This window comes from Schistocerca piceifrons, chromosome 4 (assembly GCF_021461385.2).
Source record: "Schistocerca piceifrons isolate TAMUIC-IGC-003096 chromosome 4, iqSchPice1.1, whole genome shotgun sequence".
Lineage (NCBI taxonomy): Eukaryota > Metazoa > Arthropoda > Insecta > Orthoptera > Acrididae > Schistocerca > Schistocerca piceifrons.
Genome location: NC_060141.1, coordinates 153,211,603 through 153,225,170, shown reverse-complemented (window position 1 = coordinate 153,225,170; position 13,568 = coordinate 153,211,603). Strand labels below are relative to the sequence as shown.

At 46.2% G+C, this 13,568-nt stretch overlaps 1 protein-coding gene across 1 annotated transcript in view; it reads left to right on the top strand.

The window, feature by feature from the left end:
* The window catches only part of LOC124795687 (submandibular gland secretory Glx-rich protein CB-like), an 83,125-nt gene extending 69,892 nt beyond the window's left edge, over positions 1–13,233 (top strand). The window contains exon 3 of the mRNA XM_047259767.1: positions 12,947–13,233. Coding sequence (XP_047115723.1) covers positions 12,947–13,233 — 287 coding nt within the window. The remainder of the gene's footprint in view (positions 1–12,946) is intronic.
* Positions 13,234–13,568: the final 335 nt, after the last annotated feature.

The window sequence follows — 13,568 nt, the reverse complement described above, 5'->3', positions numbered from 1 at the left end:
AGTTGCACACAAAATGATAATCTTCTGTTATTAATAGTAGAAAAGCCAAACAGCATATTTACTTGCATTTCTCAATAGCAGGCTATCATTCTGTTGTTTCAAAGGCGTTAATTACGAGCAGAATAGTAAACAGCCGCTAAACGAAAAGGCAGACGAAGCACCTTGGACGGCGGGTGAAGTGGTTCCACTCTACGATCACAGCTGGTTCGGCAGTCTTGGAGGACAAACATGTTGTGTGCCACGGCCGTTGTCAGTTAAGACTTTATTAGCAATTTGATTATGTGGACATGTAACCGAGAACAATTTGATAGTAATTACGCAGATACGTAGTTCATTCTTATGTTTTAGTGAAAATGTGAAGATTGGAGATTATTTGTGACTGATAAAGTGGAATATAATTGTGCCGTTTCTGGTATTCAGTTAACAAAAAGTGAGTGGCATCCCGCATAAATAAACTGATGGGAAATTTAATTATTTATAAAATATCGGTTCCTCGCTAAGAGTTTATTACAGCCTCAGTATAACGGATCACGACCTACGTGCGGTTTTTTGCGCAGGGGACCACGACAATAGAAGACTGCAGGTTGGTGAACATTAATTAGAACGTGCATTCCATTCAGGGCGCTGGAAGCAAATAGGCACCTCGCTTGAGCTGCAGTCTTAGTACAAATGAGATCACTGACACGTCATCTGTGGTGAAACAGAGGAGGTATGAAGGAGAGAAATTTTCGAGGGAAGGGGTTTATCATACTCACGTATGTACACCCACTTTTTTTCAATTTGCCGTAAACTTTGACACTGTTTTTTTTTCGGTGTCTTCTTGAAAAAAATGATCAAATGTGTGTGACATCTTATGGGACTTAACTGCTAAGGTCATCAGTCCCTAAGCTTACACACTACTTAACCTAAATTATCCTAAGGACAAACACACACACCCGTGCCCGAGGGAGGACTCGAACCTCTGCCGGGGCCAGCCGCACAGTCCACGACTGCAGCGCATTAGACCGCGGTGTCTTCTTCATGTACAAAAAATTTCAGGGCAGATTTCGACATGACAGATTGTATCGTTCCCTTGTAATCTAAGTCGTAGATTCAGTACGGTTTCTTATGTTTCCAAATTTCACCGCGTTAGGCCCATCATTTGCGTATGTTATGTACAGCACAGGCTCTAACCTAGATTTAAGGAGGCATTACTTTTAATAGTGCTAGCATGCAGACGCACCTCACAGTGAACTGGTATTTTACGTGTTGCAGTCGTGCACTAAGTTACTGTGCGCGGTGAGAATTGGCGGCATTAGCAGGCAGCCATCAAACCGCGGGGCGCTGGTTGCCGTCGCGTTTTATCGCATCAGCCGGCTGGCGCGGCGGCGGAGTCAGCAGAAGCGGCCGCGTCGCTTCCCACAGCCGTAGCAGTCCGGGCCGTCAATTCGCAGACTTGTTTTTCGCGGCGCGGCGCTCGGTTTAACGAGGACCGCAGCGCAGTTTTAAGGGCGGCGAACGTGTGTCCCGGTCACGTCCGGCGTTTTAAAATATGCGCGCGTGCCTCACCCCGGGAATAAATCCCGCGGACCGCAGCACGCCGGCTGGCTGTAGCGGGGGCCCCGTCTGGTCGCCAGTAAACGGGACTCCCACCACCACGCCGGCCGGCGCTCGCTGGGGAGAGAGCAGCCGAGCCGAACCGACCACCGCAGGTCTTCATTCCACAGCAACGGTACTCGAGAGGATGAAGATGAGCTGCAAACCGCTGGTCCTCAAGCTGAGGCTATACTGATAAGAGTCTCTAGAGGGGTCGAATGGATGCGATCAAAATTTGTCATTTACGACAAAATAATAGAGCGACTAACAATTTTTGACTTTATTTTGGCCGGCCGGTGTGGCCGAGCGGTTCTAGGCACTTCAGTCTGGAACCGCGCGACCGCTACGGTCGCAAGTTCGAATCCCACTTCGGGCATGGATGTGTGTGATGTCCTTAGGTTAGTTAGGTTTAAGTAGTTCTAAGTTCTAGGGGACTGATTACCTCAGATATTAAGTCCCATAGTGCACAGAGCCATTTGAACCATTTTTGACTTCTGTGGTGTGCGTACTGTAAGACGTTCGGTACACACACCATCAGATTATTTTTGGCGCTCTAACGAAGTAGGCGAGTGTCAGCAATATGTCTCGTGGTCTTATTGTGGTGTGTTTATCTTCTGCCGTTAGGTCAGACGATAGAAATGCCACTTGCACCTTAGAGTAGCAGATTGACGGTGACCAACTTTAAACAGAACTTGATTAATTTTCACCCACATTTATTAAAATAATATCAAGCATAAAAATAACTTGGTTCTGGATGCTGTTTACAACTGACAATCTGAAGTTCCTTTGGTCTTGGTACGTTAATCTTATTCTCACATATCTCTGATACTTGACAAAGTGTCTACTCATTTATCTTCATGGCTATGTACAGGAATATGGTAATTTCATTAGTCGCAGACTGAAACTTGACTATAGACTGGTACAGACAAATGCAGACTGGTACAGACTAATGCAGACTGACTAATCGGAGGTCTGTACACTCGTTATAATACCTCGCGCTTTCAGGTATCACTGCGCGAGTGTGATCTGCGAGGAGAAAAGGTTCTACGTTAGCAGCAATCTCATTGGCTGCGTTACATATTAATACGCGGATCGGCGGAAGCAGAATTTGGTCCGTCTCTAAGACAGCGCCATCTCGTAGTGCGGAGACGGACGAGCGCTGCGCCTGCGCTGTTGTGCTTAGCGGGGCGCGCTCTAGTGGGAAAGTTGTGTACGCGCTGACTACGCGGAACTATGTACACAACAACTTCATTTTAACTGAGTTATCTACAAGATCAAGATGTGCACGGTGTCCATATGAAAACTCACTGATTTCCAAATGCAATTTAAAGAAGACATCAGACATAGACAACTGCAGTTTGTGGTATCATGACTCAAGGTTCATACAAGTTAGTCCACAGCAAGTATACTGACGGAAAGAAATCTCACCGCCATGAAATAACTGATGTAGGGTAATGAAATCTCTGGAATATACTTGTCTAGGTAACATGTTTAAGTGATTAACGTTGCAAATTCACAGGTTAATTTAGGCAGGAGAAAAGCTATTGCAAATGTGAATTGCTGGCACATCAATAACCGGTGTAAACGCCAAAATGTTGAACGCAAGCATCCAAACGTGAATACGCTGTGTTTTAGAGTTCTCGGAGGTCAATTTTTCTGATGCCTGTTGCACTTGGTCGGTCATTACAGAGACGGTTAATGCTGTTTTGGATGACGTTAAAATAAACGTCGTGTCGATTGAAATAAAAAATAGATCAAGTTAAAATTATCTTATCGAAAGTGACATGTCAATAAAGGGACGTTTAATGTTGTTTTTGGATGATGGTGGAGTTGTCGCCCACTGATAGCCTGTATGTGCTCAATTAGAGAAAATCTGGTGCCCGGGAAAGCCAAGGAAAAATGTCGACACTCTGTAGAGCACTTTTGGGTTGCAACAGCGATATCTGAGTGAGCGTTATCCTCTTGGCAAGCATCCCCTTCAATGCTGTTCATAAATAGTAGCACAACAGGTCGACTCATCAGTTTGACGCACAGTTCTGCAGCCAAGGTCCGTGGGATAAACACGAGCGTGCCACAGCTGTCATACGAAATCGCACCCCACACCATAGATCTGGATGTAGATACAGTTTGTTGCAGATCCTCAACTGACGTCATTCTAACGAACACATGGTCATCACTGGCACCGAGGCAGAAACAGTTTTCATCAGAAAACCAGACCTCCACCCTGCCCTTTAATGAGCTCTCGCTTGAAACCAATTTAGTTGCAAATGGCGGTAGTTTGGGGTCAGTGAAACACACCATACAGGGCGGCTGCCTCCGAGCTGTCCTCGAAGTAACTGATTTGCAACAGTTCGTTGTGTCACTGTGGTTTTAACTGCTTCTTAAATTTCTGGTGCAGAAGCAGTACGATGCGCCAGAGCCATACGCCGAACACGATGGTCTTCCGTCTCGATAGTGCCACATGGCCGTCATCCCGGTCTTCTTGAGACCGTACAGTCTCGTGACCGCTACTGCTAGCAATCATGTACAGCGGGTACATTCCTGCGAAGTCTTTCTACAATATTGCAGAAGCAACATACAGCTTTTCGTAGCCCTATTACTCGACCTCTTACGAACTCAGTGAGGTGTTGATAATGGCGTCTTTGTCCTTTTATAGGCTTACTTGACTTACATCAACTCATCACGTCCAGTCTGAAAGGTAACTAATGAGATGCGTTGCTAAACCCGTAGGACATTAAAGCTCAACCAAAATCAGAAATTTAAAAGGCAAAGCCTTATCTTAAAACAGTTCCTTAATTAGGCTGAAGGCCCAAAGAATCTGACACTTTAAGAGAAAATACCTTAAATTCAAAGACGGCTGAAGGCCCAACACTTAAGGCTCAACAACATTAATTAGAAAAATGTCAAAGGCTTTACGTAAAACAGTTCTTAAATTAGGCTGAAGGCCCACACCATCTGACGCCTGTAGACCTAAACAACCTTAATCTAAAAATCGGCTAGAAGCTGTACAAGTACAAACAACAAGAACAAACAAGAAAAGGCAGTACACCCAGTCTCAGACGTTCCGATGATCGGCCTGGAATTCAAACACTAACGCTTGGTTAGGTGAGACAGGCAGTCGGCTCAACCACTGTCGATCCGATGACAACTCAACAGACAGTCAGCGGACCCACTAACAAGATAACCTCCGCTTCACCCGACCAGCGCACAACGGGGTGTTCAATGGAACAACGTTGGAGGTACTAGCGCCGACAACCAATTATACATTGAGCTGTCAAGCCTCACACCGTGCTGGACAGCGACAACACTATGAGGAAAATACACTGTCTAGATTTACGTCAAGGCCAGGGCAGGTAACTGGAACGTTAATGTCGTACAACTCCTTCTTGATGTTGTGGTCATTTTTCTGTCAGTGTAATACGCAGACGGCGCTTAGTGACTATAGGGACATGATAGCGCAGTGGCTTGTCGCCTTCGAGGTGCCATGATCACGGTGAACTTTGACCATGCTTTTGATAGGGTGGGCTATGATTTCCTAGCTGCGGTCATGGTCCTCGTGCTTTCCTTCCAGCCTTTATCGATGTTATCCTGCGACGTCTTCGTGGTGGATGATCCAAAGTTCTGGTTAATGAACGCTTGGCGGGCATCCCTGTCAGATTCGCGACTGGTCCGTCAGGGTTGCCCGCTCTCAACGATCTTATATGCAATTGCTCTTGCTTTTCCCGATACCGCCAACATTTCGCATTTTATTTGGGTAATATTTTGACGGATCGTCCCCGCAATTGGTGCATACCGGGCAGGAGGAGGTTCACGCACTGGTGATCTACCACTCGTTTATTCTTTTCATTATACTGTGGTCCCGAAGATGTTTATTCTCTGTTTAAGGGGTTCTTCCATTGTTTTACATGCACATCCGAGAAAAGAGCGGTTAAGGCGATCGCTTCCGTAGAGTGAGAAATCCGGGTACGAGACCCGTTCCGGCGCAAATTTTCATTCTCGCCAATAAATTGTGCATCTGGATTTTCATCACATTAGCAAATGCGAATATAATTATTAACTGTTGTTTCGATTACAGCTCAAATGCTAATATCCTATTTTATTTCAAGTGTAGTTTATTTTATTATAATGTGTATTCGTTCGTCGCTTATTTTAGGCACACATCCAGTACGTTTCTGGGTTATATCATTAATGTCAGCCACATATTTCATAATGTAACAGTGTAACAATGTTTCCTTGAAAGTAGGATGTATTGCTCGATACTCCACCAAAGCTGAAATAAGTACGTGCAAAAAATTGTAGGTTCAGTCTGATAACATTCGGTTAAACAAGACGCTGCTATCATTATTGACTTCCCAGTATTGGTATTGAAAACAATGGGAAGCTTAAACGTAAATGGCTAAGAAAACCGTTAGAGCCAGTTTGCAATTTAACACGAACCTGCATTAATTTACTGTTAACAAAGTCCGCATCTGAAGTTCTCAGATAGATAAATTAGGCGGTACAAGAATTTTACAACTGTGGTACAAAAACAGGACACGCTTGCTCCAGTTTATCTCCTTGGCTTAAAGTGTGAATTGGCCGTAAAAAGTTTCTTTCAGTTGTTTTCATCAGAAACTTTATATACAGCCCAAACTGCTGTCACAGGGAAACTTCGACAGCCGATTATCTGGGTCGGATACGAGCACAGTGTTTTCATAGCCTCTCCTGTTAGTCTTAAATGTTTCGCAAGGTAGCGCGAAACAAGTACACGCTGTCGCTGCAGCCTTTTACGATCTCAAAGTTCTCACTGGTGCCTCTGTGGGCCGTCTCGTTGGTCTTGGTGCCGGCGACCCTTGCAAGTAATTTACGGCTTGTGTAAACAAATAAAGCTCTCGGAGGCAGCAATATTTCAGTGACGTTTAACGACACAACAGTAAGGATTATCTGCAAATCATCTTCCTGCAACGAGCCTTACCACCATCATCGTATTTTCAAGATTATGTTCATTGAGGTGAAGTAACAGACATGAACATCTCGATGTCTAAAAGAAAAACAAACTTCAGCTCTGTGGTATGTGCTGTTAAATGGATTTTTCGGTGATGCTGAGAAGCGTATAAGAATTCTGCTGGTGATCTGTTGCGACAGTAAGCCATCGAACAGTCGGTCAAATGATTCTGAAATGAATGTGAACATGGCGTAAAACATTTCGTCACCTGAGCGGGATGTGTAGTCGATAATACGGAAGAACTTACAATTCGATGTCAGCTAAAAATGACCGTCATTTATTCTGTTGTAATGTTGTGAAATTTTCATACTAAAAGCTAGCATGAAGCCTGACAACTAGTTAAGAATCTAGTCTTCATCAACACCATAAATAGACAATGAAATCCGAAAAAATACTTCTTTCATATCTGAATGCATAAAAAAAAATGTAGTGCTTGTGGAAGGTTGACGAATGAGTGAATCTAGCAGGCATACGTCTCTTTGACTTATAACCGAGTTCCGTAATTTATTTCATTTAAATGTAGACTGCTTATAACATAACTTCTGACAAAAATTTTTCTTGTGTTTATCTGATTTGCTTTGATTCCAGACCCATACTTTGAAAGCTGCCTGTTCGTGTGAACTTTCATTTTTTGCCCACACTGTTGTCAATTATCTCAGATCGCCAGTTTATGTTTGCAATGATTTTTATACTCGTTCAGCTTCGATTAGCTGAAGCAAGTTCTTCGAGCGATCTCCTTGTGTCTCTACTGACGCATTTGGTACCTTGGCAGGCGTATTTGGGCTTCCACCCAATATGATACGATCGTGGGTGTTTAGCCACGGGGCGATATGGTCTCAAATGAGTTTTTACAATTCTGTTCTACGGAAGGATCTATTTTGCTTCTTGCTTCGTCTGGTTTCGATGCGAGCTGGTTCCGAGTTTATGAAATGACGAACTTGTGGGTGAAATCCTTTGCCACCTACAGTGGTGTCCAATAGGCTACATATAGGTTATTTCAGCCGTGCATTCTAAATATTTGCGCAGTTATCATGCTTTCATTCCGTGTACGGAACTTGTAATGGTATCCTTCTACGTGGTGAAATGAAGGTTCACAGTTTATTCCATTTTCGGGAAATGGTAGTTGAGTACAGGATCAAGTAATTTCTTTCCAATCCATCGTGTCGTAGATTCAAACGTACCATCCTCTACTGCGCTGTGAAGATTTATTGTCTCACGACAAATCATGTATTGACTATATGTAACTTCGTTATTCTGTTTGAGAAAACTTATAGTGTCAGCCACACTGAGAATGCATGTGCGCTTTGTCAACCGTCTGTATATATACAGGGTGCGTCAAAACATGTATACACACTTTGAAGCGTCATAGAAAATTTATTTCCCGTTCTAGAAGGTTAAACATCTGGAAATGGAAAGCTTAAAGTTCAATTGGAAAAATAAATGTACTTTGAAAATGTGATTAATGTTCAAACTGGTGGCCTTCAGCATCAAATACATTTCTGAGTATGAGTCACCGCTGATTCCGTACATCGTACCAAAGTGTCCAATGAGATTTCTGCGCACACCGCCTGAATCTCATTCCAAGGTGTGTCCAGGTTACGTGGTTTACGTTATTACACCTCATATTTTACTGTGCTCCATAAGAAGAAATCCAGCGGCGTGAGGTCTGGAGAGCGTGCAGGAAACTCGATTGGTCCCCTGCGTCCTATCAACTGGCCTGGCACATTGTGATCCAGGTATGCTCGTAAATTATGGGAGACAACAACTGTAGCATTGCTTACCGGCTTACCGGCTGACAAAGGCAATGCTACAGTTGTTGTCTCCAATAAGGACTACACTGATAAGATGCAGATCCTGCTAAATGACGATTCCTACCGGAAGATCAGCGTTGACCCTACAAAGAAGATGGAGAACAAGACGAGGGCGCTTCTCAAGGACGCAGATTTACCGGAGGGTGACGCTAAGAAATTGTTGCCCCAAGGTCCGATACCGCCTAGGCTATATGGACTCCCGAAGGTTCACAAAGAGGGGGTACCATTACGCCCCATTGTCAGTAACATCAGGGCGCCTACATATTTGTTGGCCAAATACCTGACGGGAATATTAAGTCCTTATGTGGGTAAATGCCCTCATCACATCCGTAATTCCGTGGATTTTGTTAAACGCCTTGATAGCTTCAGGTTAGATGAGTCAGATATCACGGTGAGTTTTGACGTCGTTTCCTTGTTTACGAGGGTACCCCTGCGAGAGTCACTAGAATTGATTAGTCAGAAGTTTGACGAGAAGACCACTGAACTTTTTAGGCATGTCTTGACTTCCGCGTATTTTCTTTTTAATGGAGAATACTACGAACAAACGGAGGGAGTCGCCATGGGTAGCCCACTCTCATCGGTGGAAGCGAATTTGTACATGGAGAACTTAGAGGAGGAAGCCCTGTCGTCATCCGTATGGAAACCTACTTGCTTTTTCCGTTACGTGGACGACACGTTCGTCATCTGGCCACATGGTATGGATAAACTCCTTGACTTCCTTACACATCTAAACTCCATACACCCCAACATCAAATTCACTATGGAGACTGAAACGGAGGGTAAATTACCTTTCCTTGACGTCTTGGTCAAGAGAAGGGCTGACGGCACCCTAGGTCATGGGGTGTATCGGAAGACTACGCACACTGATCTGTATTTGCACGCAGACAGCCGCCACCACCCTTCACAGAGGAATGGGGTACTTAAAACTCTAGTACATAGGGCGCGCACTATCTCTGACGCAGAGAGTCTACCCCAGGAATTGGAACATCTGAGAACTGTATTTCGGAAAAATGGGTACTCAGAGTGGCAGATTCAACGTGCTCTCCGCCCAACCACAGCAGCACAACCTCTTGAGATGGATGAAGTCACGAGGGAGGAGGTAGGCACTGCATTTATTCCATACACAGGCGCACTCTCGGGGAAAATCGCCCGCATTCTGAAGAAATACCGGGTCGGAACTGTGTTTTGTCCTCCAAATAAAACTCGTGCACTGGTGGGGAGCGCCAAGGATGACCTTGGTTTGAGGAAGGCCGCCGTGTACCAGATTCCGTGTCAATGTGGCAAGTCGTATATTGGTCAGACGATGCGTACCGCCGAGGATCGATGCCGTGAACACCAGAGGCACACTCGCCTGATGTATCCGAGCAAGTCGGCGGTCGCTGAACATTGTTTGTCGGAAAATCACGCCATGGGGTATGACCGCACGAGGATTCTGGTACAGACGTCGAGATACTGGGACAGCGTTGTTAGAGAGGCCATCGAAATTCGCACCAATGACGACCTCATAAACCGCAACTGTGGCTATAATCTTAGCAAGGCTTGGGAACCAGCGATCGGGTTAATCAAGAGTACATCTAGCAAACGTATAGTTGTGACGACCACGGCGGACAGAGCCATCACACCGACGTCATCTCAGACGCCGTCGCAATCTGTTCCACCGCGCGACCGTGGCGCGGGGCGCGGACGGTGGAGGGAGCGCGCCACGGGCGGAGGGTATTTAAATCGACCGCCGCCGCGACCGAACCCAGTTCCCTCTGAGCAGCCTTAGCGTACGGATCTCCGTGCCGGCACGTTCACAGGAGCTCAGTCCGTCAGTTCACCTGATGATGGCGACAAGTATGATCGCCGAAATATTGTGCCCATTGGACACTATAGACCGGCAGCACACCCGTGGATATTTTGATTATCAAATACGCCGGGAGAAACTCAAGAATTACCTAACAATGCTTGCTGACTCCTTATTCCCTGCCCTTCGTGCATTATACGGTAATGATGAATTTTATTTCCAACAAGATGGCGCCCCGCCGCACTATCATAGTTAGGTAAGTTTCTCCAGTAACAGTAGCTTCAAAGCGGAAAGGCCCAATGAGTCCCCTTGCAGACAAACCACAGCACACATTTACACCAGGCAAATTCCCAGCCTTTTCAACTGTAATGTGAGGATTATCTTCAGCCTAGTACACACAATTGTGCCATTGAGTTTGAATTGGTCTTCATCCGACCAAATTATGCTACCCATAAATCCCAGTCCACGTCTCACCATCTCCTGAACCCATTCACAAAATTCTAATCTGGATCGTCGTCACTTAGCTGTTGCACCAGCCTTGGAATGTACACACGAAACTTGCCTTTCTTCAGAATTCGTAGCACACTACTTGCACTTACATTACTCTCACGTGCCGCTTGGCTTGAAGATTTTTGAGGCGAACGCTGAAACAGTTCCAAGACCGCAGTTTTGGAATCATCACTTGTAGCTGTCCGAGGTCACCCTGATCGACCTTTATGCACATCACACACTGTTCCATGAATTTCGAAAATGTCTCATAGACGTGTAATTGTTAACCTTGAAGGTGGTTCTGTACCATACTCACTTCTCCACTGTCTCCGAACTGCAGCTATATTCTCAAACTTCCAGTACCACTTAATTATCTGCTTCCGCGCTTCAAAGCTTAAACGCACCATGTTGCAGGTACTTCCTTGCCACTGTTGCCACCTGTTGATGAAACATAACATTACTTTCTCACAGATATTTAACCTTGTAGAACGGGAAATAAATTTCCTCGACAGTTCAACGTGTGTATACATTTTTTTGACGCACCCTGTATACAGGGTGGTCCCGAATTCATGGTACAAACTTTAATGGTAGGTGCAGGACATTGTAACAAGGATATATTGTATAGGAATGTATAGTCCCAGGTGACGCGGTGAGGCGTAAACAGGGGAAATAACGGCCGAAAGGAAAACGAAAGATTTTATTGAAATCGTTGTTGACAAGTGTCATGTTTACAGTAAGTGTTCAAAATTGCGTCCACCATGAGCGATACATGCTTGACAGCGTCGGTGCAGCGATTGGCGTACACGTTCAAAGATGCCTGGTATTTCACGCACACCTGCAGCAGCTACAGATATGCGAGCAACGAGATCCTCATCTGAGTCAACTGGAGTCTCATAAACAAGACTCTTAAGATGTCCCCATAAAAAGTAATCGAGGCAAGAGAAATCAGGAGATCGGGGTGGCCAAGGGACTGGTCCACCACGCCCAATCCATCTAGCACCAAACGTGGCATTCAGGTAATTCCGTACAGCAGTGCTGAAGTGTGCTGGCGCTCCATCGTGCTGAAACCACATGCGGTTACGAATGGCGAGCGGAACATCTTGCAGCAGTTCTGGTAACACTTCTTGCAGAAAAATAAGATAGCTTTCGCCACAGAGTCGCGTGGGTAGTAAGTATGGCCCAATCAAAAAGTCGTTCACAATACCAGCCCACACATTAATACCGAAACGTTGTTGATACGCATGTGGACGCGTTGCATGTGGATTATCTGTTGCCCACACATGGGAATTGTGCGCATTAAAGACACCCTCGCGTGAAAATGTCGCTTCATCTGTAAATAGCACATGACCTACGAAATCCGGCTGCAACGCACATTGCTGCAACAACCACTGGCAGAAGTTCACGCGAAGAGGATAATCTGCCGGATTCAATGCTTGTACTTTTTGAAAATGGAAGGGGTGTAAGCGATTTTCATTTAACACTCTGCATACAGTCTGATGACTCACATGTACGTCACGCGCAACAGTTCTTGTGCTTGACTCGGGTCTATCAGCCACTATGTTCAAGATGCGTTCTTCCAGTCTTGGAGTGCGTACAGCTCTTAATCGACCAGCGTCATGTCTGTTGACGTCGAACGTACCTGTTTCACAAAGTTGACGATGTAACCGTTGAAAAATTCTATGATCCGGCATTCGTCGATTAGGATACTCCGCGCGATACATTCGTAACGCAGCTCTGGCGTTACCATTTGCACGGCCGTACATGTAATGCATGTCTGCTTTTTCTGCATACGTAAAGTCACCCATCGTCTACGGCAGCACAATTGTGAATGGCGCTTGTCCCTACTGCGATACATCATGTTCATCTACTGCCCTCTACCGACAGTGACACCAACCGATCACTCCATTTCTCTTTCCCCTGTTTACGCCTCACCGCGTCACCTGCGACTATACATTCCTATACAATAAATCCTTGTTACAATGTCCTGTACCTACCATTAAAGTTTGTACCATGAATTCGGGACCACCCTGTATACACTGAAGTGTCAAAGAAACTAGTATGGGCATGCATATTCAAATACAGAGATACGTGAACAAGTAGAATAGGGCACTGCGGTGCGCAACGTCTATATAAGACAAGTGTGTGGCACAGTTGTTACATCGGTTACTGCTGCTACAATGGCAGGTTATCAATATTTAAGTGAGTTTGTACGTGGTGCTACACATCTCCGGCGGTAATCCGGAAGGATACCGCCCTTCGATTGGCCTTTCGGTTCTAATCGAAGTGTTACGTATATTGCAGGTGCCAGCCACCCTGCAGCGGTCCAGCCAGCAGCCAGCAGCCTGCAGCCAGCGTCCAGCAGCGGCCCCAGCCAGCGTCCAGCAGCGGTCCCAACCAACGTCCAGCAGCGGTCCCAGCCAGCATCCAGCAGCCCGCAGCATCCTGCAGCCAGCAGCATCCAGCAGCCAGCAGCGTCCAGCAGCCAGCAGCGTCCAGCAGCCAGCAGCGTCCAGCAGCCAGCAGCGTCCAGCAGCCAGCAGCGTCCAGCAGCCAGCAGCGTCCAGCAGCAGCAGCAGCAGCAGCAATAGCGTGCCCACCGGCCGGCCAGCGAGGTCGCCTCCCCCGCCAGCAGCAGCAGAGTGGGGCTTCGGCCCCAGTCTCCTTCATAGTTTGTCTGTCCCTTCTACTCGTCGCCTTGTCCGTCCCTCGTTTGCTTCTTTGTCCTGTCCTGTGCTTTTCCCCTTCTCATAATGTCGACCCCCACCACCACCACTACTGCCACCATCACTGCCATCATACACACATTCCCCTCTGCCGCCGCCACCACTATCACGTGGTGTGCCGCATCACTCCCCCCTCGGTCCATCCCCCCACTCCTCACTCTCCCATCTCCATTTGTCGCCCCATCCCCGGCTCCTCCCTC